The sequence below is a fragment of the Arachis ipaensis genome, chromosome B7, assembly GCF_059453495.1.
Source record: "Arachis ipaensis isolate K30076 ecotype BB chromosome B7, ASM5945349v1, whole genome shotgun sequence".
In the NCBI taxonomy this organism is placed as follows: domain Eukaryota; kingdom Viridiplantae; phylum Streptophyta; class Magnoliopsida; order Fabales; family Fabaceae; genus Arachis; species Arachis ipaensis.
In genome coordinates, this window is record NC_142442.1 from 117,710,102 (window position 1) to 117,734,244 (window position 24,143).

Genomic DNA, 24,143 nt, shown 5'->3' on the forward strand with positions numbered 1-24,143 from the left:
CCAGGATAGCCCTACACTTATCGGGGTTAGCTTCAATCCCTCTTTGTGTTAGCATAAACCCTAGGAATTTTCCTGCCTCTACCGCGAAGGCGCACTTTGAGGGATTTAGTCTCATCCCATGCAAGCTTATGGTGTCGAAGACTTGTGAGAGGTCAGTTAAGAGGTCGACTTCTTTCTTGGTCTTTACCAGCATGTCGTCGACGTATACTTCCATTAGGCTCCCTAGGTGAGAGGCAAACACCTTATTCATCAACCTCTGATATGTGGCCCCTGCATTTTTCAGTCCAAATGGCATGACCACGTAGTAGAAATTAGCTCTGGGTGTGATGAATGATGTCTTCTCTTGGTCTGGCTCATACATCGGGATTTGGTTATACCCCGAGTAGGCGTCCATGAATGATAAGTATTGATACCCCGAGCTGGAGTCTACTAGGGTATCAATGCTTGGCAATGGATAGGGATCCTTGGGACATGCCTTATTTAGGTCGGTATAGTCGACACACATTCTCCATTTGCCATTTTTTTTTTACTAGCACTACATTGGCTAGCCATGTTGGATACTTGACTTCTCTGATGAAGCCAGCTTCTAGGAGCGCTCGTACTTGCTCTTCTACTATTAGGGCTCGTTCTGGGCCGAGCTTGCGTCTCCTTTGTTGTACAGGTCGGGAACCCGAGTATACCGAAAGCTTATGGGTCATGAGCTCGGGATCTATCCCAGGCATATCGGAGGCCTTCCAGGCAAAAAGGTCGGTATTGTCTCTTAGGAGCTTGGTCAACCCTTGTTTTAGGGTTTTCCCTAGGTTGGCTCCTATGTGAGTATTTTTTCCTTCCTCTTCGCCGACCTGTATCTCCTCGGTTTTTCCTCCCGGCTGTGGTCGCAGCTCTTCTCTAGCTTTTGCCCCACCAAGTTCTATTGTGTGGACCTCTCTACCTTTTCCTCTCAGGTTTAGGCTTTCATTGTAGCATTTCCTTGCCAATTTCTGATCTCCCCTCACTGTTGCTATTCCTGCTGAAGTCGGGAATTTCATACAAAGGTGGGGAGTGGATACCACCGCTCCGAGTCGATTGAGGGTAGCTCTGCCGATTAAAGCATTATATGCTGACCCTACATCGATGACTATGAAGTCTATACTCAGAGTTTTTGATTTTTTCCCTTTTCCAAAAGTGGTGTGGAGGGGCAAAAATCCCAGTGGCTTTATTGGCGTGTCACCTAATCCATACAAGGTGTCGGGGTAGGCTCTTAACTCTTTTTCATCCAACCCTAGCTTGTCGAAAGCGGGCTTGAAAAGAATGTCCGCTAAGCTTCCTTGGTCTACTAGGGTTCTATGGAGATGGGCATTTGCTAGGATCATAGTTATTACCACTGGATCATCGTGTCCAGGGATTATTCCTTGCCCATCTTCTTTTGTGAATGAAATGGTAAGGAGGTCGGATGACTCTCCTCCGACCTGGTAGACTCTCTTGAGATGCCTTTTGCGAGAGGATTTGGTGAGTCCCCCTCCCGCGAATCCCCCTGAGATCATATGGACATGTCTCTCCGGAGTCTACGGTGGTGGGTCTCTTCTATCCATATTGTCTCGCTTTCTCTTGCCGTGACTGTCCGACCTTTCTATGAGATATCTGTCAAGCCGACCTTCTCTAGCCAGCTTTTCTATCACATTTTTAAGGTCGTAGCAGTCGTTTGTGGAGTGGCCATATATTTTATGGTACTCACAGTAGTCGTTGCGGCTCCCCCCCCCCTTTTTATTTTTAATGGGTCTGGGGGTGGCAGCCTTTCAGTATTACAAATCTCTCTGTATACATCCACTATGGAGACCTTTAGAGGAGTATAAGAGTGATATTTCCTTGGTCTGTCGAGACCGAGTTCTTCCTTCTTCTTGGTTTCCCTCTCCCTCTCTTTTGTTGAGGGAGGGTGCCCAGGTCGCCAACTCAGGTCTCTCAGCTTAGCATTTTCCTCCATGTTGATGTACTTTTCGGCTCTTTCCTGTACATCACTTAAAGAGATGGGGTGTCTTTTGGATATGGACTGTGAGAAGGGACCTTCTCTAAGCCCATTGACTAACCCCATTATGACTGCCTTTGTGGGCAGGTCTTGAATCTCTAAACATGCTTTATTGAACCTTTCCATATAGGCTCGTAAGGATTCTCCGACCTCCTACTTTATTCCCAGGAGGCTTGGTGCATGTTTTACTTTGTCTTTCTGGATAGAGAACCTCATCAAGAACTTCCTTGAGAGGTCTTCAAAACTGGTAACCGACCTCGGGGGGAGGCTGTCGAACCACTTCATTGCCGCTTTCGACAAGGTTGTCGGAAAAGCTTTGCATCGCGTAGCATCGGAAGCGTCAGCCAGATACATTCGACTTTTAAAATGGCTCAAATGATGCTTCGGATCAGTGGTTCCGTCGTAGAGGTCCATATCGGGGCTTCTAAAGTTTCTCGGAACTTTTGCACTCATTATGTCCTCACTGAAAGGATCCTCCCCTCCTAGTGATGGTTCTTCTCGTTCGTCTCGGGAGTTCCGACCTTTGAGGGAGGATTCTAACTTTAAGAGTTTTCTTTCTAACTCTTTTCGCCGCTCCATCTCCTCTTTTAGGTTCTTTTTAGTTTCCTTTTGTCGCTCTCGTTCCTGCTCTAACTGTTCGAGGCGACTGTGGACTAATCCCATGAGCTCAGTTGCATGGGAGGGTCCCTCTTTCTCTGATTCGCGCCCTTCTGAAGAGTTCACCTTCAGATTTTTTATTCCGGAGGTATCTTTCCTGTGTTGGTCATTGGTTTCCTGGTGAAGGGTCAAGTCTTCATCCTTGTTTCCGGTGTCCAGATTCTCTTGTTCAGAATCTGACTCCACATGACCTTCTTCAGGGGATCTATCCGCCATCACTGGTTGATCTCTCGGGTCCCCGGCAACGGCGCCAATGTTACGATGGGTAACCGGAGATTAGTGGGCTGGACGACGTTGGTTGGCCCAAACGTATGGAGGAGGGAAGCCTTTGAGAGGGTCTACTACGCCTTGGGGGCCTACGTCCGACTTGTGCGTATAAATGAATGGGGGGTGGTACCTGCAAAGACACTCCGATGCCTAAGTCAGCAAGAGTGTTAGCAGGTCTAGAGAGTATTGGGACTTAGAGATACCTGAGAAGTGTCAGTGTATTTATAGTGGTGAACCAATAACCACCGTTGGAGTAGTGCCACCTTTTTACGGTGTTAACCGTCCCTTTATCTTAAGGAAGTTAAGATATGGCTTGTGGAAGTGGTTAGAGAGATTCTAGGGGCAGTTATGCATTCAAATGAGTGCTTATCTGCCAGCTAACCCTCGTTCCCGATTTCTTTAGAGTAAGTCGTGACAAGTACCGACTTCTTAAGACGAAGATTGGTACTGGGTGAGGCCCAACCCTTTGGATTAGACCTTTCGCTTGGTTCTGGGCCTTTATTATTGGGTCAGGGTATGAACAGTTACCTAACAAGATTATTAAATTTTTATATTTGTTTTAAATTTATAATTAGATTTTTTTAGCAATAAATTATAAAAATATTTTCATCCATTTCAAACTAGTAGCAAATATGTCTCAATATATTCTGATAAGTTAAATATTTTTAGAATGCCAAAAATGTAATTACAAATCTAAAATTAATATAAAGAGCTAAACAAAAACTTTGTAAAATACATGTTTTTTGATGTAATTTCTAATTTTTTTTCTATTTTTTATTCATAAAAGAATTTGAAGTTTCTATTTGGGTTGCTATGGTTACTTTATTCTCTTAAAAATTTGCAATTTGATTTATAGAGACTTAAAAAAAACACAGATTTTAGATAAAGTTACAATTTATTTAACCCTAAAATAATAAAAACAAATGCAAGTTAAAATATAAATCTAACAATAAAAAATTGCATAATAACATTTTATTTGGATCAATTTTAAAATTTGAATCCAAAATCTAATAGAATTATCCTCGATGTTCATAAGCCATACTTTAAACAATTTATGTTGTTAGATATAATCACCTTTAAACACAATAAAAGCATAGCAAAAACAGAAAAAGAAAAAGAAATGGGAAAGAATTAAGAGTAAAGTGACAAATAAATCCTTAAATAAATCCTTGAAGATTTAAATTTCGGACCGATTAATTTCTAAAGAAAAAAAAGTATTAAGAGAATCTTCCGGAATAACAAATATGGACAAATTAGTTCAAATAAGACCTTCTACCCTAATCATAAGGGCTAATTTGAAAGTAATGTGTCCACATTTGCTATCTTAGAAAACTTTATTGGTACTGTTTTTCTTTAAGTACAAATCTATCCGAAGTGTAAATCTTAAAAGGTTTATTTATTACTTTACTCAAGAATTAAAGAAACATGCATACACACAATGAAAGAACCCCGGAGGATAAATAATCCTCATCAAATGGTCGAATTGCAAATTTCACAATGATTCATCTGCTCATCAAATGATGACAAAACCAAAAAACTATTTATTTATCACATAAAAGGAACAAGATAAAGAAAAGCCAAAAATTATTTCCTAAAAAGTAATATGGCAGTATTGAACTGAAAACCATTATAAAAGGACATCTGATCCAACCACCTCCACGTATAACACTGCTCTAAGAAAGAATTCAATCTATTGATTGTTCATTGTTCCACCTTTGTATGCTACTTGTGCTTTCACACAAAATAGCATTGCTTGACTGAAGTCAAGAAGTAAATGACCAATTATATAGGGAATATTGAATAAACTAATATTATTACCCCAAAACACCCTTGCTGAAGCTCCTCTTATTGATTGCATTACAGCATAAGTGTATAATCACACAAGTTAAGGTAGTAAGATCATTGTGCTCGTCAGTCTTCACAAAACCAGACTAAACATCTTGTTATCAGTTATCATATATCATTACTACAACCAAAAGGGGGCAGCTAGAGCAATTCGCATGCCGTTCAAAACTTTGTAGCTGCAAACTTATTTCAATTTCCATACAGCAGTCTGATATCAATTTATAAGTTGAGACTCACTATACTTTAACTATCTGAATTGACTCTGCAAGACTGTCCTACAGCCTGATCCATATCAGAGTACCATTTCCCAATCTGGGTGTGCTCTACCATATCTTTACCTGACTTGAGGTGACGGATGGGTCGTAGAACACCAAAGACAGCAAGATCTGCTAAATTAGGATCCATTCCACCTGCCAAAATCAAGAATACAAAGGTACTTATAAGTCTGGCAGTAGCAAATATTTTTCTTAGCATTTATAAATCGTAGTAGTTGGACATACCAAGAAACTTTCGGCCCTTCAAAGCATCAACCCATTGTTCTGCAGCTCCATACAGTGCTGCTCGCTCATCAGTGATATTATGTTTCTTCTTTAATTTCTTTGACACAAAATACATAGCAGCAGCACCGCCATACTTCGCCACTAACCTCTCAGATAAACTGAAATTACCTACATATAAATCAGAGGTTTATTTGCATGCATATCCGTCCCACTGTGTGCATTACAAGGTCAATATAGAATAATAACTGAATGTAAAGAACTTTTAGATCTACTAAAATGTCCAATCTCATATAATTTCCATGCAATTTGAAGTTCGTAGTAAAGGAAATAGGTTTGATGGAAGTATTTCAAGGAAATGAAATATGCTTGGAAGTGTTGCAATATTTTGAATTTAGATTAGTGTAAAAAAATTGTGATAATTATAAAACAAATAAACTACTAGTTCATTTGATTGTTGTGCCCCCTACAATTAAAACCATTACAACAGAACATAATTTAAGCTTCTATATTAATAATCTTCTAGATTCGTAAGAGTGGCCGTCTGCAACAGAGTCTAGAAGTGAAATCATACCTTGAGTGGTGATATACTCAAATGATTCAAGAGCCTCGGAAACAGTTCGATATATGTTGGGTGACAATACATGAACCAAGTGATTGTCCACCCACCTACACAAGAAGTCGGAATATAATGTTAGTGTTACGCATCAGAGGCTAAAAGCCGGGCAATCAATACTCGATAGAGATATGGAAAACAAGTAGAGGCAGTAGTAAGAAACCAAGAACTAATCCAAAAGAATAGACTAGATAAATAACAAACATACTCGCGCCACTTCTTCTCCTCAGCTGCATCTAAATCATAATCGGGACGTATCCGTTTCACCAACTTATCAATTATCTCTGCCATATATAAAATTGGGAATTCACAATCACAATGTCGGTTACAACATATAAATTATGAATCACTTATACACACAAACAAATGAAAGTACTAAACAGGAATGGCATGAACCTGAAGAATCAACCATTTGTTGACCATCGACTGTCAAAATAGGCACCTTCTTGTAATCAGACCATTTGATCTCCTTCTTGTTCATTGGATTTACTTCCACCACTTTATATGGAATATCATAGTAGTCCAGAAACGCTAACAAAAAAACAAACACAAGAAATTTCAAAATTCAATGAACAAGGACTAAAACGAAATATAATTATACATGCAGATCAAAGAGGATGTTATTGAAGATGAAAATGGAACTCACCTTTAACTTTGTTGCAGAAAGGACAGGCCTCATACTGAAACAGAACCACGTCTTTGGACTTGAAACCCTCTTCTGAGCGAAGCGAAGCATTCGATTGCACATCTTGAGCGAGAGACGTGGCAGCTGCAGAACCGAACCTAACACTGTGAGCTGAGTAGGGATTTGAGAGGCTCAAGCGATCAACGAAATTCTGAGACAGCCACTTAGAGCTGGAACTCGAGCACGTGTCGTAGGGAGCCACCTGGCAAACAGTGGAACCACCGGTAAAGCCACCGTAGACGGCGGTGGAGTTGCTCCTTAAGGCTCTGCCTAGAAATATGGCTCGATTAACGACACGTCGCATGGTCGCTACTCGCTATTCTTGGAACTTGGAAGGAAAAATCCTCAGTACAGATTCTTCAGGGTTTAGGGTTTTCAATTTTTCATTACAATGATACAGGGCCAGGCCCAAATTACTTCGGGCTTCAGTTTGACCGATAATAAGCTATTTGGGCTGGGCCTATTAATAAATAATAAAAATAGGAAACAAACAGCAAGTCGGCGTGGTCATTACGTTACGCGTATGCTGCCACTATAAATACAACCCTTGGCCTCACGATTATGTTACGCATCCATTTAGTCGCTTTGAGATTTGGGATTTCAGATCTAGCGAAACCCTAGTTCTGGTTTTATCTTCGATTTTTTGCAAACTTTTTCCAATCGTACTAGCTGCCACTATCTGGTGTGGATCTATCAGAATCTCTTGCTTTCTCTGTTGATTTTGTTTGGGATTTGAGGAAACTTTTCGTTTAATCGAAGATGTCGCGATGCTTTCCCTTCAGACCTACAGGGTATACGAGCAATGGGTCATGTAGCGAGGCCTTGATCGAATCAATTAAGGTTCGTTGAGCGGTTTTGTATTTCCGTTTGTGCTCAACTGAAATATGTGAATAGGCACAAGGCCTCTGTTTCTGCATAGACCCTGTCGTGTTATGACTTGTTGGATTCTTGATGAACTGGATCTTTCTGTGTTCATGTTTGTTTCTAGGAATTACTTAACCGCGCTAATTCCTGATGAACATAGGTTTAAAAGTTGTTTGAGAACCCTTTTGATTCACCGATAACAGAAGAATTCACGTTCTTTGAGCTTTGCTGGTAATTCGTCTAGGGTTTGAAATTGGATACTTCGGGTTCTGAAATATTAATGTGCAATGATTCTAGACTTTTAGGTTTTGCAATTATTAATCCAACAAGAATGCTTATGGGTTTTTTTCACCTTGAAAATATAAGCGTTTTATGGCCGTGTAAATTAATGCCCTAGATAGTATTATTCACAGATTCTACCCTGCATGGTTGTACAGGTTTCTCCTTTTGAAAAATATTTTCAAGAAAGTGCAAATTCTTTCTAGTTCTAGTTAAATCAATATAAAAATGGTTGTTTGAATATCTAATATTGTGGTAGTTCTTTATGCCTTGTTATTAAAACCAGGGTTAGTTTCTATCATGCTTTCTAGATCATTGTATCCCTTTTGCTAAGAAACGTTTTACAAGCATATGATATAAGATGGTTTGCACTTTGCAATGATGTCTCAAACTTTTGCACTAGTAGTTATTGTCGACTACTTTGTCACCCTCAAAAGATGTTTATAACGTGAATTTGTTTCTTGGAATGGGAAATTGCTTATTCTTGGGGTAAATTGCCTTTTAACATTGGTTATAATCAATTTTAGTTAAACCCTTTCTTTGTGAAGTACTATACTATTGGTGGATAGTTGTTCCAACATTTGTAGCTATTGTTCCAAAACAATGTGGATGCATAAATCTTGTGCTGGCCAAACTGTGAACATGCTTGTATTAGCTTGTTAGCTTCTTTGGTCTTTCATATCATCTATTTGAAAATATTACTCTGGTGACATAAAGATCCAGAGGGAGGATGCTAAGGTCAAGAAAGATCTCAAGAAAGAGAGGAGAAGGGAAAAGAAGGAAAAAAGGAAAGAAAGGAGAGAGAGGAAAGAAAAAACCTCCAATTTCAGTGATGCTAAAGACCAGAAGCACATTGAAGCAGGGAAAAGCACGACAGAGAGAAGTAAGGGGGTCTGTGTGCAAAAGCTAGATGACTCCGAAAATGAACAGCAGAACAAGAGTGACATAACCGTGGAACATGACCAACCAGTCTCTTGGTTAGAACCTTGCAGCTCGGACAGTATCCAAAGCGGCAACAAAAGGAAAAGGAGTGTATCACCATCTAGTCAAAATGGAGGTGAGTAAGAAAACTATAAAATTGCTTATATTTATTAATCATTTTGTCCTGACCCCAATGTTTAACTGTGTTGTTGGACTGTTTGTTAAACCAGCAACTGGCATAAAATTAAGACTTGCACTGAAAAAACCTGAAGAACAGAAACAAGATGATCAATTTGGCTCTACTTCCAGAAGTGCTGTAACTGTGTATTCTTCTGTTCAAAATGCCAATGAAAGCCATCATCAAGTAAGATGTTTCAGTAGTGCAGAGAGAGATACATGTGCTGGAAATTCTGATTTTAAGCTGAAAGGAAAATTGCAGAGTTCACACAACGGAGCTGCTCCAAAATCAGATGCGCCGGTGCTATCTGTTTATGATGCCCTATTTCAGAATTGGGTTCCTCCTCCACTAACTGTTGATGGATTATCTTCTGACGAAGACTGGCTGTTTGGTTCGGAACTTAAGGATGGAAGGTCTGATACCAAAAGAGTAAAACCTATTTCTGGTGCCATGAGGTGTTCAAGCACATCTTTGTGGCCTCGGGCTCAATACGTACCAGAGGTTGAAATATATGCATTGCCTTACACAGTTCCGTTTTGATTCGAATTCTGAAAGTTTGGTGGTCTTGGTGCCTGAGAATCTCAATACACAACTTGTAGATAAATTTTGTTAGGTAGTTGTCTTGTTGAGAAATTTGAAAGCACGGAGTGCGGTATTTGGTTTTTGAAGTTTAACTACGGCACTCTAACGAGAGAGGGAGCGGATTATGTATTATTCTTTTTTAACATATACATACATATAATGATTCTATTCACTCTTTCGTATTGTTGATTCCCATTTCGATGCTAAGTGAAAGTTTGTAAGAACATCTGAATCGTATTAGTGAAGTAACAAAAGTAAAGCGGAATTGCATGGGGACGGAAAGAGGGTGGCAAACATCCAAAATATGAAGACATTATGTTGTACTAGATTTTAACCCGATGACAGTAAAACAATCTGAAAGTTCTCTTCTAGCCAAGATTATTATTCTCATAAATGTGGTATTAGCTGCTGATTACGAGCTTTAGGAAATTTCTCTCACCACCTCAATTTTCTTGTAAATGAAGTCATAACTCTCGTAACACTGATTTTAAGTCACGGTTCTATGATTTTCCCTCGGTTTTCTCCATAGAGATGCTAACCTAAATAATTATCTGCATAGTACAATAAGATGAATTTAACTCTCTTTTAACAGTACCTCCTAGTTTTCTTCCTATTCTGCTAGCCACCGCGAAACATTTTAGCTTTTACTCGTAGCTCGGTATTTTCTTCCCTTTTTTTTTTCTTTTTAGGTGTGGGTGTGGGTAAGAACTTGCAATGTCTTCCTTTCCACCATAAATCTGATATAAATTCATCTTGTCATGATAACTATTCTCATTCACAACAAATGGTGGCTTATACATACACACTGAACAACCACGCTTGTATGTGTGCACCCCATTCAAAAAAACCATAGTGGTACACACAAAATTCAGCAAAGCGAACACCACCCCACCACAGAAAAGAAAAAGGAAAAGAAGTTAAAACCAGATGAAAACAAAAGACATTCATCGGTCTCTACAATCGGCAATCTACCCTCGCCGATCTTTTTTCACACATATAATTATATTATAATCTTAACATTAGACTACCATAATGATACTAAGTAACGTAACGCGCATCGTCAAACGAAGCATATACGATAACGGGAATGAACAACCTCATCGGAGGCGTAGAAGTCTGCGGAGATTGTTTGTTGCTCCGTCGTCAACACCGGCGGCTTCGGCGTTGCAACTGAGTTTGGACCTCAGAGAAAACTTTGGCAGCGGCAAGCTGCTCGGCGGCGGAGACATAATCATGTCTTTCATGTTCCCCTTATTATTATTCCCTCCCATCATCAACACTTTTGAAAGAGGAAGATGTTTGGGAAGGTCCTTTGGGTCGGGTCCCCGGCGGTGGCTACTATTATCATGTTCAGAGGAGGATCTCTTCTTCGTTGATGCTTTGTTGGATTTCTTTGGAGATGAGATCATGAGGCTCTGGCTTCTAGAAAGCAAAGGCTGGTGATGTTGATGTTGATTATGAATTGATGAAGCATTTGGCAGAGGAAGGAGCGGTGGTTGTTGTTGTTGATGTTGATAATGAACTAAAGAGTTGGCGCGTGACGGAGGATTCAAGAGACCTGCAGCTGCAGCAGCATACGCATATGTATTGTCAAGAGGAGTAACGTGATTACCTACTCTTCCTCCTCCGATTCTCTTGTTGCTGCTGCTGGCGGTTTTGATTATTCTGATCTGCTTGTTCTTGTTTGGAGAAAGTAGTGATGATGATTGTTGGCAGAAAGCTTCCATTAAATTAAATCAAGAAGGATCAAACAGTAATCAAACAAAGAAAATATATGTGTGGATTGTTGATGAGTGCAATACAAAAAATAAAACAGCTCAGTAGCTGCCTGTGATGAAAATTTTATACAAATATTATGAACAAAGGTGTAATTGAAGTTAAAGAAATGAACAAGATACAATCTCTAAGATGATATATACTAAGCTTAGATTGATTGTGATCTTATGAAATAAGCAGATCAGCAGAACAAGACTTTAACTAACTTAATTATCAATGAAACGTAACAAGATGAAGAAGGATCATAAGTTAGAACTATAATATAATGGATCAAAGGGACCCTGCTTTTCAAAAGAGATGGGTTTTCTTCCCCTTCATTAATTTGTTAGCGTGCAAAGGGTCGATGCTCGTACACCTTTTTATATATAAAGCAAGATGAAGATCAATGCCCTCAACGGCTATCTTTGTAGGTTTTTTTTTTTTTTTGCCTCAAAACATTTGGGTGTATACTTCCTTCAGTTATTATATTATATGTAAAATTATTATTTATTCATATATCAAACAATTCATTCTTAGACGCTCAACAAAAATATTCATATTGTCAAATACATCACTCAATTATTATTGATTAGGACATAATTCATCTAAACAATGTATGAGAATATTCAATATGTTTTCCATTTAAAGGAGAAGATAGAATTACCTATAATATAACGTCATGATTGCAAATATTTAATTTGTAATTACTATTAAGAAAACAATAATGTCGCGATTACTCGTAAATTACCGACAACCATTTTGGTCGGTTACCATACATGTTATTTTTTGGCACCGTGGAAATACTAACTGTAGGGCGGCAACCGCCAAAGCATTGAGAACCGTTAGATTTTGTCTTTATAAAATAGCCGTTGAGAAGAAAGTGACCGTAGATTTGCCTTATCGGGTTGCTCGAAATTGGACTGAGTTAGACAAAATAATACAATCCTGGCCATACACGTCTTCATTTTGGTTGGTCCCAACCTTTCGATATTTTTTTATTGTCCAGTGACCTCATGCACTGGGAATAACCTTGGGCTTCATAATTTTATTTTATTTTAATTTTTTAATCAACTTGTGGTTCTTATTTTATTTTTAAGCTTAGGTGAGTAATCTCCAAACTCCAATCGCATATCACGCTACTCTGCCTACTAAACCATATCTTTTCCCATCTTTATATTGTAACTTGATTAGCCTCATAATTTTATTTGAGCAGTTGTATTATTTAAAAAAAATTCTTTTAGTCACTAATTTTTAATAATTTTAGTTATTATTTAGTCAGTATAAATATTAAATTATTTTTAATAAAAAAATTTTATTAATTTATGTATATAAATTTTAAAAAATAAATATAAACTGTATTAATTTATATGTATATATAAAATTTTGACAAATATAAATATAAATTATATATTTATTGTATATAAAATTTGTATAAATATAAATACAAATTATTATTAATTAAGTATTGATTAAAAATAATAATATTTATTAGTTATATAATATTACTTTTATTTTAATATGTAACATGATTGTTAAATATTATTCTTAGAATAAATATCTGAAAACTTCGCACGTCATATTTCGTTGTTTAATACATTAATTCATAAATCGCCGTAAATATAAGTAATCGTGAAAAATATGAGTCGTAGACTCGTAGTCCCTTTCTTACGTAATATCTCAATAATGATATTATTCTTAACACACCTGCATAATGCATTCACCATAATTTTTTCTAACATAAAATATTATTTGTCAATTTGAAATATGAAGTAAATAAATTTAAATAGACATATTTTATTGTTTTAAGATAAAACTATATTTAGTCACAAAAAAAAAAAGAAGATAAAACTATATTTGAAGTTTATCTTCCTTTCTTGCGTTTCTTCTGCTGGCTACTGAAAAAAAAAAAAAAAAAAACCAACAACAACAACTGAGAGCCTGTCTTAATCACTCATAGTTTATGAAACACGAAAGCTTCAATCCTTTGTCTACTATCAATGATTCAATGGTTTTTGATGCGAGGTTGGTTCCTTGACCTATGGCATCACTCTCAAGCACTCTACATTTTGTGAGGCAAGGCATATATATATAGGAAGAAATTGATCTTCTCGAATAGGGACATACAATAAACGATATTTTTTAAGGGTTAAGTGCTTGTATATTAGAAGCGCAAAAGAGAAACTTTGTATGAACAAAAATTTAAGAGCTTATTGATGAGAGAACTTTTGCGTGGTCTAAAAATTTGTGGATAAATCTTCGTTGTAAGTATAGTTTTTAAACTTTCAAAAGTCCTTTCATACAAACGTTTTGGTTGTCACAAGTAACAAACCCCTTTTAAAATTGATAACCTAAGTATTTAAATATCGGGTCGTCTTCTCAAGGAATTGCAGGGAGGTATGTTCTTATTATTGGTTATGGAGATTGTAAATTTGGGGTTTCAAGAATGAGGAACAAATATGACAAATAATTTAAATAGCAATTAAAATTAAATAAATAACTGTAAAATAAACTTTTGGCAAGGTATGAAAAATTGGAAGTCCATACTTAGTTATCTTTATCAATAATAATGAAAGTTGAACCTTAATTCCACTTAGTTGACCTTTACGAAAGCAAAGGAAAGTCAAGGGACTAATTAGTTTGATCTTCGAATCCTATTTATTTCCTAAGAAAAGGTTGGGATTATTGAAATTCAGTTCAATTAGCAAAGATAACAGTTATCAATTATGTTGAGCTAAGATAACTCCTGAGTTACTGCTTTCTTAACCAAGACCAAAAGGAAAAAAGTAAATTTGCTGGAATAAAAATGCCTTCAGATGTAAAGCAACAATAACATAAATTAAAGAAAGCAATCATAAACTGAAATACCTCAAATAACATTAATAAGAGAAATTATAATCTAACATGAAGCGTTCATAAGCCAATTCGGTAACATAAAGTATAGATACGAATAAAAGCAGTAGAATAAAAATATAAAAGGAATATTAAACCTGGAAATTGAGAAGAAGAAATCCTAATTCCTTTAAGAGGAATCCTAATCCTAAATCCTAAGAGAGAGGAGAGAACCTCTTTCTCTAAAAACTATATCTACTCCTAAAATTGTGAATGTGAAAGCTTATTATGAATGGATGCATTCCTCCACTTTATAGCCTCTAATATGTATTTTCTGGGCTGAGAACTGGGTCAGAAACAACCCAGAATTCGCTGGTTGCGAATTCAAACATGCTGAATTTTCGTCACTGCGACGCGGCCGCATGGAGCACGCGGTCGCGTCACCTAGCGTCAAGGCAACTATGGTATATTATATATCAAATCGAAGCCCCGAACGTTAGCTTTCGAACGCAACTGGAACCGCGTCATTTGGACCTCTGTAACTAAAGTTATAGCCGTTTGAGTGCGAAGAGGTCAGGTTGGACAGCTTAGCAATTTCTCCAACTTCTTGTATTCCTTCCACTTTTGCATGCTTCCTTTCCATCCTCTGAGCCATTCCTGTCCTGTAATCTCTGAAATCACTTAACACACATATCAAGGCATCTAATGGTAATAAGAGAGGATTAATATTAGCAAATATAAGTCCAAAGAAGCATGTTTTCAATCAAAGCACATAATTAGGAAGGCAAATGTAAAACCATGCAAATAGTATGAATAAGTGGGTAAAGAGTTGATAAAAACCACTCAAATGAGCACAAGATAAAACATGAAATAGTGGTTTATCAACCTCCCCACACTTAAACATTAGCATGTCCTCGTGTTAAGTTCAAGAGAAGCTATAAAGATGAAGAGAAATGGTAGAATGCATGAAATGCAACCTATGAATGCAACTACATGCTAAATGCTTTTACTTGGTTAAGAGTAAATAAGTTTTTCAAGACGAAAGTAATTCAAATTCCACTAATTTAAATCATACAATAAAAAGCAAGTAAACTTGTAAGAAGATAGCTCATGAAAGCAGGGAACATAGAATTAAGCACTGAACCCTCACTGGTAGTGTATATCATTCTAACTCTCAAGTGTCTAGGGTCAATCACTCTACTCTTCTCTAGTCATACTTTTTAAAACTTTGTTCTTCATCTAACCAATCAACAAATATTTAGCATACAAATGCAAACATCATGAGGTCTTTTCAGGGTTGTAATGGGGCTAAGGTAAAGGTAAGGATATATATATGGCTAAGTGAGCTATAATTTTGAATCTTTGACTAACCTAAGCTCTCACCTAATATACATATACTCTATATAACTCTAGAATCATGCCTAGCTATCCAAAATTCTTACTTTTGTATGATTCCCATACTCATGTACCAAAATTTTGATATTTCTTTACTTTTATCACATGTGCATTGATTTTTCATTAACTTAACATTGGGGTGATTTTGTCCCCTTATTTATTTACTTATTGAATATATATATATATATATATATATATATATATATATATATATATATATATATATATATATAATTTTTTTCTTTTTTTTGTGTAGAGAAATAAACATAACTTATCAATGCACATGGATTTTCTATTATTTTTCTATTTTGGTTTTTCATGAGTAGGTTCCCAAATTCCTAATATTCAAATAAATTAGAAACATGTTACATTCCCTTATTAACCCATGTTCCCACAGTTTCTCCACACTTAGTTGATGCACAATCTCTATCTTAAGTTAACCAAAGATTCAATTGGGATAATTAATTTGTTTTCCGCTTAAAGCTAGTGATGTGGTAAAATATAGAACAAATGGGGGTTTACAAGGCTCAAAGTGGCTGACAAGGATGATTTAAAGGGTAGGCTTATTTGAGATAAGTGAGCTTAAAACAAGTAATGGCCTCAATCATATGCAAGCATGTAAATACACTAAATAATGGACATATAGAATGGAACAAAGCTAAGATTGCAATCAGGGAAGAAAACACACAAGAATAAAAATTTATGGTTAAATAATGTAACCATATAAATAAGCTTAAATCTCACATGTTGTGTGTTCTTTGGCTCAAAAACCATGTTCCAAATACAACTTCAACAAGTTTTAACATAAAAATTTTCAATTTAAATTAGTGAAAATTTTCAAAAATAGGGTCTTTAAAAGAAACTTATTATTTTTCAACCAAGTAGTATTTAAATGCAAACAATCAACTACACATGCAATCTATTATGCAATGCAACAATGAACTAATGAAGAAAATAAGATATTGGTGTTGAGAAGAGAATAAATAACCCATGGAGATCGGTATCGACCTCCCCACACTTAAAGACTTCACCGTCTTCGATGCATGCTGAGATGTGCAGGTGGACGGGTGGCTTCAACTGATGCTTTTTTCTATAGATTGTGTAGATTGACTTGCCTGTCTCCCTATGTAAACGTCTTCCGGTTCCCTTTCAGGTGGCCATCATGGAAGCTTCAACATGTACGTGAGAAAACAATAGAAGCCATGGCATACCAGTGGTGCAGAATATGCAACATAGGGGAGGAGTGTGGGTAAGGAGAGATAATATAAATTCATGTTAATGCAAAAGTAATATAGGTATAAAAGATTGGCATTGATATAAATAATATTACCTATCCAAAATAAAACAAGTCACTAAGCACCCAAAATAATTCAAGAGAAGATGCAACAGTTAAATAAGAAAATTTTAACACCAAAGAAAGAAAAATTAATTAATTTAGAAAAGAAAATAAAAATATGCATAAAAGTAAGATGCAGTGAATGAAATATGCAAATAAATTAAGTAAAATAAAATAAAAGATAGGAAGAATGAGAAGGGAAAGAAGGGAAGAAGAAGTAAGTAAGAAAGGAGGGAGGAAAAATTAGGATTGGGGGAGAAAAGATAAGATATTTGGTAAATTAGGATAAGCTGTGCGGCGCAAGCGACGCGGTTGCGTGGGCACGCGGTTGCGCGGCTTGCGCTTAAACTGATTGACGCAGTCGCGTCAGTCACGCGGTCGTGTGACCCGTTTTATGCTACTGGCGCGAGGGCAGCCTCGCTCTCACACAACTCTCTGTTAAAAAAAAATCATTAATTGCCAAATATTGGGTGACGCGATCGCATGGGGCATGTGATCGCGTGAGTGGCCACTTAGTAGGATGTGACGCGGCCGCGTGGGGCACGCGGTCGTGTGAGATGGACTGCGCGTCCAGCGCCAGTCCAGCACCACTCTAGCACAACCTTCGGCTGTGCACCATTATTACGTCGAAATCCTGGTCACGCGGCCGTGTGGGGCACGCAGTCGCGTGGGAGGCCATTATTCCCATATGACACGGTCGCGTGGGACGATTTGTGCCATTGGCACGCCTCCAGCCACGCTCTCGCGTGACTCTCTGTTCATTTTATTATTCTCTCCCACACCTGCGACGCGGACGAGTCAGCGACGCTGTCGCGTCGCGTGCGTGCTTTTTTTTTTATGCAATATGCAGATGCAAATGCAGTGCTGATATGGATGTTATGAATAATTTCAGGTTCAATAAAAATAGAATAAAAAAATAATATAAAAAAAAATAAACAAAACGAAATAAAATTAAAATTGAGAAAGGAATGATTATACCATGGTGGGTTGTCTCCCACCTAGCACTTTTAGTTAAAGTCCTTAAGTTGGACATTTGGTGAGCTCCCTGTTATGGTGGCTTGTGTTTGAACTCATCCAAGAATCTCCACCAATGTTTGTATCTCCAGTAACCTCCGGGGTCCCAAACTAAGCATGTAAAGCCCTTAAGAAGCTTCAAACAGATTCTTAGGCTCCCGGGGTAACAAGTGTCAGAGCAGATTCCAGGATCCTAAATCTTACTTTTACACCCATCTTTGTGTTGATCATCATGATTCCATCCGGGTAGCAAGCAATCTGAATTCTCACTAAAGCGGCCAAACAACTTCCTAGACCTATTCAGTTGAGCTCTACACCAACCTTTGCGTTTAAACTTAAAGCTTCCAACCATGATGAACCTTGCAGGACAATTCTTACCACTGATCATCTTCCTCTTACTCTTAATGTTACAAAGAGCTCTAAGTTGACCATCCGTCTCCAGTAGCCCATGTTCAAGTGGAATTAGAAAGCTAAGGGATATGAATTTTACCCACTTAAATGTTGTGAAGGATGATGTCAACTTAGGGGGAGGTATTTTTAATGAAATTGCAAGCTCCACTCCCTTGTGCTTTTCTCTGATAATTACCACTTCTTTGCAAGCTTCTTCAATTTCAACCTCTTGATCAACCTCTTTCAAGTCTTCAACTGTGATATGCCTTGGAGGTTGTACACCCTCCTCAACATCAATTTCAAACGTCTTGGAAGGGGGTTCTATGACTGGACCTTCCCATGGAGGTTCTGCATCTCCTAATTCTTCAACCACTTCTTCTTCTTCAATAATTCCGACTTCCTCTACTTGTTCCAGTACAAAGTCATGCTCCGTACTGTCCACTGGAGTTTCTAGTATCTCCTTCATGCTACGCTCTTCATTAGATTGTCCACATGAAGCCATGGGGGTTCTTTGAGTGTCCGAACGTCGGGAAGCTAATTGATTTATCGCTTGCTCTAATTGACGAATGGTTGCCTGAAATCGATCCACTGTTTCCTTGAAACGATCCTTTGTCTCGTGATGCACTCGACTTTCATAAATAGGATTATAGTGCTCTTGGATTGAGGGGTATGGAGATGGTGAATATTGAAGTGGTGGTTCTTGTGAGTAATTGGGTTGGAATTGGGGTGGTTCTATATATGGTTCATATGACTCATAAGGTGGTTGGTATGGTGGTTGAGGGTTAGGGTCATATGGAGGTGAATAGTTGTAGTTGGCTTGTGAGTGTGGTGGTTCAAAGTCATGTTGAGGAAAGAGTTTATAGGCATATGGTGGTGGTTGTTGATAATCCATTGGAGGTGGTTGTTGCCAAGAGGGTTGATCAAATCCTTGTGGCTTCTCCCATCTTTGATTGTTCCAACCTTGATGCCTGTTCTCATTGTAATTTCTTCTTCCTGCAACATAATTGTAACCAGACTCGTAGCGATGGGGTGAGAACTCATGATAGTAAATAAAAATTAAAAACAAAAAAAAATTTTAAATTAAAAGGTTATTTAAATTTTTAAATTTGAAAATTAAATTTTGAAATTTTGAAAATTAAATTTTGAAAATTGAAATTTAAATATTGAATTTTGAAATTTGATTTTTGAAATAAGATAAGATAAGATAAAAAAATTTTAAAATAAAAACCAATAACCTCTTAATTTATGAAAAAGCAAAAATAAAAACAAATAAACAAGTAAAAAGCAAATATTTACAATAACCAATAATAAAGCACACATTTGCAATTCCCCGGTAACGGCGCCATTTTGAAGAGAGAACTTTTGCGTGGTCTAGAAATTTGCAGATCAATCCTCGTTGCAAGTATAGTTTCTAAACCTTCAAAAGTCCTTTCATACAAACGTTTTGGTTGTCACAAGTAACAAACCCCTTTTAAAATTGATAACCGAAGTATTTAAACCTCGGGTCGTCTTCTCAAGGAATTGCAGGGAGGTATGTTCTTATTATTGGTTATGGAGATTGTAAATTTGGGGTTTCAAGAATGAGGAACAAATATGACAAATAATTTAAATAGCAATTAAAATTAAATAAATAACTGTAAAATAAACTTTTGGCAAGGTATGAGAAATTGGAAGTCCAGACTTAGTTATCTTTATCAATAATAATGAAAGTTGAACCTTAATTCCACTTAGTTGACCTTTATGAAAGCAAAGGAAAGTCAAGGGACTAATTAGTTTGATCTTCGAATCCTATTTATTTCCTAAGAAAAGGTTGGGATTATTGAAGTTCAGTTCAATTAGCAAAGATAACAGTTATCAATTATGTTGAGCTAAGATAACTCCTGAGTTACTGCTTTCTTAACCAAGACCAAAAGGGAAAAAGTAAATTTGCTGGAATAAAAATGCCTTCAGATGTAAAGCAACAATAACATAAATTAAAGAAAGCAATCATAAACTGAAATACCTCAAATAACATTAATAAGAGAAATTATAATCTAACATGAAGAGTTCATAAGCTAATTTGGCAACATAAAGTATAGATACGAATAAAAGCAGTAGAATAAAAATATAAAAAGAATATTAAACCTGGAAATTGAGAAGAAGAAATCCTAATTCCTTTAAGAGGAATCCTAATCCTAAATCCTAAGAGAGAGGAGAGAACCTCTCTCTCTAAAAACTACATCTACTCCTAAAATTGTGAATGTGAAAGTTTATTATGAATGGATGCATTCTTCCACTTTATAGCCTCTAATCTGTATTTTCTGGGCCAAGAACTGGGTCAGAAACAACCCAGAATTCGCTGGTTGTGAATTCAAACATGCTGAATTTCCGTCACTGCGACGCGGCCGCATGGAGCACGCGGTCGCGTCGCCTAGCTTCAGGGAAACTATGGCACATTATATATCAAATCGAAGCCCCAGACGTTAGCTTTCCAACGCAACTGGAACCGTGTCATTTGGACCTCTGTAACTAAAGTTATAGTCGTTTGAGTGCGAAGAGGTCAGGTTGGACAGCTTAGCAATTTCTCCAACTTCTTGTATTCCTTCCACTTTTGCATGCTTCCTTTCCATCCTCTGAGCCATTCCTGCCCTGTAATCTCTAAAATCACTTAACACACATATCATGGCATCTAATGGTAATAAGAGAGGATTAATATTAGCAAATATAAGTCCAAAGAAGCATGTTTTCAATCAAAGCACATAATTAGGAAGGCAAATGTAAAACCATACAAATAGTACGAATAAGTGGGTAAAGAGTTGATAAAAACCACTCAAATGAGCATAAGATAAACTACGAAATAATGGTTTATCACTTATACATATAAACACTCACATTAAAAGAAAAATAAAAAAGGTTTTCAATGGGCAACAATAATTATTACTTACTAGCGCATCCCCATTTTTTTTTACACTATGTTGTCTAAGTAAGTGTGTACAAAACTACAAATTCTAATGGCAGATAACGGCAAGCCATCTCTGTTAAATAAAATAACTTCTAAAAAATAGAATAATTTGATGAAAAGATTTGTTTGTCTTGAATTTAAAAAAATTGGAAATTAATATATTTTTTTATTTTTCTTCATATTTAAAATATAGTGACTTTTAGATAATTTAATACACATTTCGTAACATCTGAAATAATTATCAAATTTGGACCGAACTAATTGATTCAACCGAAAAATTGGTGAGTCAGATCCTGAACGGATTCGATTTAGGTTTCTATTCTAAGGGTTACCTGAAACTGGGTTTTTTTTGGGCCTGAATGTGAGGTATAGACTTCTTTTCGGGTAGCGTCCGACTTCTGTTGATGAGAAGGTGCCGCCGTCTGAGTTTCTCGTGAAGAGGTGGGGAGGGGGTGGGACCTGTAAGGGATTCCGATGCTTAAGTTAGCAAGGATTTAAGCAGGTTTTTTTAGTAAAATGGGTTATGAATATACCTGAGGGTGTCAGTGTATTTATAGTAGATTCAATAACCATCTTTTAGAGTAGTTCCACCTTTTGATGATAGATAACCGTTTCATTTTGTTAGGGAAGTTTTTGAGATCTCCCTTCTAAATTATTAGGAGATATCTTAGGAGTCAGTTACTTATTTAGATAAGTAGGGTTAGACCCATGTCGCCGTGTTCGATCTCTATGAGGTCAGGTAAATATCTCTTAATTGGACTTTATTCATTTTGGGCTTAACTGTGTTTTTGGGTCAGGGTATGAACAGTACCCCTACTTGAGATCGAGCTCCATTAGGTTGGACTTAAGCATTTGTAGGTCAGCCTTGACCTTTTATGGTGTGGGTTCATCATGTCGGACACCTCCTTTCTAGGAGTTAAGTTGAGTACTCGACATGTTTTTTATGAACCTGAAGCGTTGCGTCTTTTCGTCATTTACACGTTTCTCTACGGTTACTTTAATAAATGTACACGTCATAAATGAGGGGGTGAACTTACCTTTTTATTGGGTCTTATAAATACTGAACCCCTTTTCTCTTTCTTCTTTTTTGCTTCTTCTTCTGAGTCTTTTTGTTTTTCATTCTCTCTCAAGGTACCCCCATTTTCTTTTCAAGATTTTTCTATCTTGAATTTCTACTTGGAATTTTTCGTTCGTGCTTTGAAGGTGCTTGGAATGTTCGTGTGTTTTTCTGCTGTGTGCGTACCGTCATTTTCTCATTTATTTTCTATATCCTTGTATGTTTGTTGGATAATGCGTTTCTGGCACCGTCAATTTTAATGGTTGTGTGAAAAAATGGCAATAGTTTCTATCAATTTTTTGATGTTTGGATTTGCAGTAAGGATGACTAATGGGTCAGACGCCCTGAAAACTCTCCGTCAAGACAAAAAGAATGTTGTTGCCCGACTTATTCAACTGAAAGAGGTCGGTAAATCGGGTGACCTCCCCTTTATTTCCAAGTCGAACTTGGCTCCTTCTTCATCATGGTAACCAAACAATTCCCCTCGTGCCCCCTTTTTCCAAGTCGAAGTCTAAGAAACATAAGACTTCCAAGTCAAGAAGTGTGTATAAATAGGGCTTTGATACTGTGGCTTTTTGTGAGAAGCACGTCCATCCCCACAGTTTCATTAGCATGTGATGCATGAGCATCTTTCCTATCTTTTCCTAGTGATTTTGTATTCAAACTGTTGAGTTTAATCAAGAATTAATTATCTTCTAGCCACTCTGGATGCTACTTTGAGTCGCGTGCAATTCTGTTTATTTCAGGTAGCACTCGGATAGATTTGATGGAGTTTCTGTAGAAAAAGAGAAGAAAGCGAAGAATGCTGTCAACCATGACCTCCCTGCATTCTAATATGAATAACTCGAGCTACAGAAATTCAATTGACATGGTTCCAGTGGTGTTGGAAAGCTAACTTCCAAAACTTTCCAACAATATATAATATTTCATACTTCTTCTCCAGCAATTTGGCAAGGGTGGCGCCTAACTTGGGATTTTCCAAGTTAGGCGCCAAGACAAACTTAATCCATCAAACCAAGGCTGCATAGGTGGCGCCTAACTTGGGTTTTACCAAGTTAGGCACCAAGACAAGGCAAAAGGCTCCAAGGTTACTTCCAAGGTGGCGCCTAACTTGAGGTTTCTCAAGTTAGGTGCCATGCACAACAAGCACACACAATGGGATTCGGCTAGCATGAAGTTAGGTGCCACTCCCTTCCAAGTTAGGCGCCAGACACAACAACAACACTCATTCCTTGATGCCATGCCCAAGTTAGGCGCCAAGTGGGTGAAGTTAGGTGCCAAGGCACACGCAACTTGCCCAATCCATGCTGCCTCCTCCAAGTCTAACTTGAGGTTTCTCAAGTTAGGCACCACTCTTAGGGAAGGCAATGGTCCCCACATCTCAATCAAGCTATTGCATGAAGATCATCTTTAATTCTGATTAAACTTTATTTTATTTAAAAATAGGAAAAGATATTATTTAGTTTTAGAAAATATATTTTACATTAATTACGATTAGATATAAAAGGGAAAAGAATCAGCCCTTCGGGCTCCTCTCTTCTCTCTTACCTCATTCCGCACTTTTACAGTTTTTCAGAATCCTTGTTTTCTCTCTGAACCATGAGCAACTAAACCTCCACTGTTAAGGTTAGGAGCTCTGTCTATTGTATGGATTGATAGTATTATTTTTCTATTTTAATTCATGTACTAATTTCTATTTCAAGAATTATTTTTGTTCTTTATCTTATGAATTTGGGTGCAACGAAAGTATGACCCTTGTTCTAATTGAGTTCTTGTAAAACTTGAAAATGCTCTTTGCTTGAACAACAGCTTAAAAATAATTTCTCCTAAATTTCTAATTATCTGGACTTAACGGGATACGTGACATATAATCCTCTTATATTTGGGTAATTAGGATTTCTGTGGCATATACACTAGAATTGAACTTCACCCTCTAATTGGAATTAAGTGACCAAGAAATTGGCGGTTAATGAAGGTTAGAGTAGACTAAAAAGATCTAAGAAATTAGGGTTTAGTCACATATAGTTTGCCAT

General features: G+C 37.1%; 3 protein-coding genes across 3 annotated transcripts; 1 reads left to right on the top strand and 2 right to left on the bottom strand.

Moving 5' to 3' along the window:
- Positions 1-4,740: 4,740 nt before the first annotated feature.
- Positions 4,741-6,979, bottom strand: LOC107609879 (uncharacterized). Its single transcript, XM_016311933.3, has 6 exons — positions 6,531-6,979; positions 6,281-6,415; positions 6,093-6,168; positions 5,843-5,937; positions 5,272-5,439; positions 4,741-5,181 (listed from the first exon to the last, which is right to left on the bottom strand). The coding sequence occupies exons 1-6, from the start codon at positions 6,871-6,873 to the stop codon at positions 5,015-5,017; spliced, it is 984 nt and encodes a 327-aa protein (XP_016167419.1). The 5' UTR covers positions 6,874-6,979; the 3' UTR covers positions 4,741-5,014.
- Positions 6,980-7,132: 153 nt separating this feature from the next.
- On the top strand, positions 7,133-9,565 carry LOC107609880 (DNA ligase-like protein). Its single transcript, XM_016311934.3, has 3 exons — positions 7,133-7,409; positions 8,430-8,769; positions 8,864-9,565. Exons 1-3 carry the CDS (start codon positions 7,329-7,331, stop codon positions 9,349-9,351), a joined length of 909 nt encoding a protein of 302 aa, XP_016167420.1. The 5' UTR covers positions 7,133-7,328; the 3' UTR covers positions 9,352-9,565.
- Positions 9,566-10,233: 668 nt separating this feature from the next.
- LOC107609881 (uncharacterized) lies at positions 10,234-11,264 on the bottom strand. Its single transcript, XM_016311935.3, has one exon. The coding sequence runs from the start codon at positions 11,118-11,120 to the stop codon at positions 10,491-10,493; it is 630 nt and encodes a 209-aa protein (XP_016167421.1). The 5' UTR covers positions 11,121-11,264; the 3' UTR covers positions 10,234-10,490.
- Positions 11,265-24,143: the final 12,879 nt, after the last annotated feature.

Excerpts from the sequence above, each read along its gene's own strand:
- LOC107609879 (XM_016311933.3), bottom strand. The coding sequence starts at position 6,873 with ATGCGACGTGTCGTTAATCGAGCCATATTTCTAGGCAGAGCCTTAAGG. Across the intron at positions 6,416-6,530 it reads TTTCTGCAACAAAGTTAAAG|CGTTTCTGGACTACTATGAT; the intron begins GTGAGTTCCATT and ends TTTTTTTGTTAG. Across the intron at positions 5,440-5,842 it reads TGAGTATATCACCACTCAAG|GTAATTTCAGTTTATCTGAG; the intron begins GTATGATTTCAC and ends ATTTATATGTAG.
- LOC107609880 (XM_016311934.3), top strand. The coding sequence starts at position 7,329 with ATGTCGCGATGCTTTCCCTTCAGACCTACAGGGTATACGAGCAATGGG. Across the intron at positions 7,410-8,429 it reads CCTTGATCGAATCAATTAAG|ATCCAGAGGGAGGATGCTAA; the intron begins GTTCGTTGAGCG and ends GGTGACATAAAG. Across the intron at positions 8,770-8,863 it reads ACCATCTAGTCAAAATGGAG|CAACTGGCATAAAATTAAGA; the intron begins GTGAGTAAGAAA and ends TTGTTAAACCAG.
- LOC107609881 (XM_016311935.3), bottom strand. The coding sequence starts at position 11,120 with ATGGAAGCTTTCTGCCAACAATCATCATCACTACTTTCTCCAAACAAG.